This window comes from Octodon degus, unplaced genomic scaffold (genome assembly GCF_000260255.1).
Source record: "Octodon degus isolate 3935 unplaced genomic scaffold, OctDeg1.0 scaffold00123, whole genome shotgun sequence".
Lineage (NCBI taxonomy): Eukaryota > Metazoa > Chordata > Mammalia > Rodentia > Octodontidae > Octodon > Octodon degus.
Genome location: NW_004524699.1, coordinates 2,161,352 through 2,162,631, shown reverse-complemented (window position 1 = coordinate 2,162,631; position 1,280 = coordinate 2,161,352). Strand labels below are relative to the sequence as shown.

Genomic DNA, 1,280 nt, shown 5'->3' with positions numbered 1-1,280 from the left:
GGATGAAGGGGAGGGACGAGGGAGAGGGAGGGGGAGAGGGAGGTGGGAGGAGGTCGGCTAGATTGTTCACTGTAGGACTGTACCACCCCGACGCTTGATTTTAGGCTCATGACGACCCCAGTGGGAACCAGATGAGTGGTGTGCTGTTCCTAAGGGGCGGCTGCTCTGTCCTCCCTGTGGCTGTGTGGGTGCCACATGTCTGGCCCTGTCTGTCACCTCTGGCCGTGTGTCTCTTGCACTGTTTGGGGTTCACCCCTTGTCTCTTGCTGAGGCCCTCCTCCCTCTGTGGGGTGGGGGGAAACGGCTGCGGCGGGGGTCCAGCAGGTCCCTGCAGGGCCCCGGCTTGGGGACACGGACACACCCGGAAGCGGACAGCAGAGGACATGTTGCAGTGCATGGAGATGGGCGCGAAGCCGTACAACGCAGCCAGCACGTCCCGGTTGAAGGAGTTCCAGGGCACTGCGGCGAACTGCTGCGGCACGGAGGCCTGCGGGCAGGTGCACACTTCCTCACTGTTGAACCTGCGTGGAGGGAAGGCGTGGCCTGCTAGCGCCAGCGAGGCGGCAGCGCTGCTCCGCCAGCACGGGGCCCTCGGCCGCTGCTGAGAGGACGTGCGGGCCCTGCTTCCGTGGGGTGGCTTGCGTCTGTCTGCGCGGGGCCAGCTCCTGAGCTGGGTGTTGACTAGTGGGGCCTGCCACGGATGCTGCAGCTGAGGGGCTGGCCGCCTAGGCCACTCGTGCGGGGCACACTCCAGGAGCTTGGCTGGTCTCCGCCCGCCCGCCCTCCTCCCAGCGGTGGCCCTGGGGTGCGGGCACGGCAGACGCCGCACCTGTCCACCAGGTGGAAGTACTTCTGCAGGAAGCCGGCGTCCACGGCACTCTTACACAGCTCCAGCTGCGTCTGCGGGTAGTAGTGCACGTAGTTGACACACATCTCCTCCAGGATCCCGAAGCCGCCCTGTGGGGACAGCGCCGCGCCTCAGGCCTGGCCCCTCCCCCTGGACGCTGTCACCCAGCGGCGTGCCAAGGCACCAGCTCCCTGCAGTCTGCCATCTTCTCAGGTGCGGGGCCAGGCAGCCGTCCAAGCCCAGGGGGGAACAGGGAGCAAGGTCCCTCCCCTTGGGGGACCCACCACCCCACACCGCAGGAGACGGGTCTGGTGGGGACAAGGCTATGGAGGCGAAGTCTGAGGAGGGGCGAGGGCCGTCACTGTTCCTGTTTGTGGGTCCGGGGCTGAGTCTGAGGAGGCCGAGGATGAGGACAGCCAGCGCCCGGGTGGGT

At 67.3% G+C, this 1,280-nt stretch overlaps 1 protein-coding gene across 1 annotated transcript in view; it reads right to left on the bottom strand.

Moving 5' to 3' along the window:
• The window catches only part of Dbh (dopamine beta-hydroxylase), a 14,572-nt gene that overhangs the window by 1,282 nt on the left and 12,010 nt on the right, over positions 1-1,280 (bottom strand). Inside the window, exons 10-11 of the mRNA XM_004640544.2 lie at positions 830-957; positions 362-521 (exon numbers count right to left, since the gene is read on the bottom strand). Of these exons, the coding sequence (XP_004640601.1) occupies positions 362-521; positions 830-957 (288 nt within the window). The remainder of the gene's footprint in view (positions 1-361; positions 522-829; positions 958-1,280) is intronic.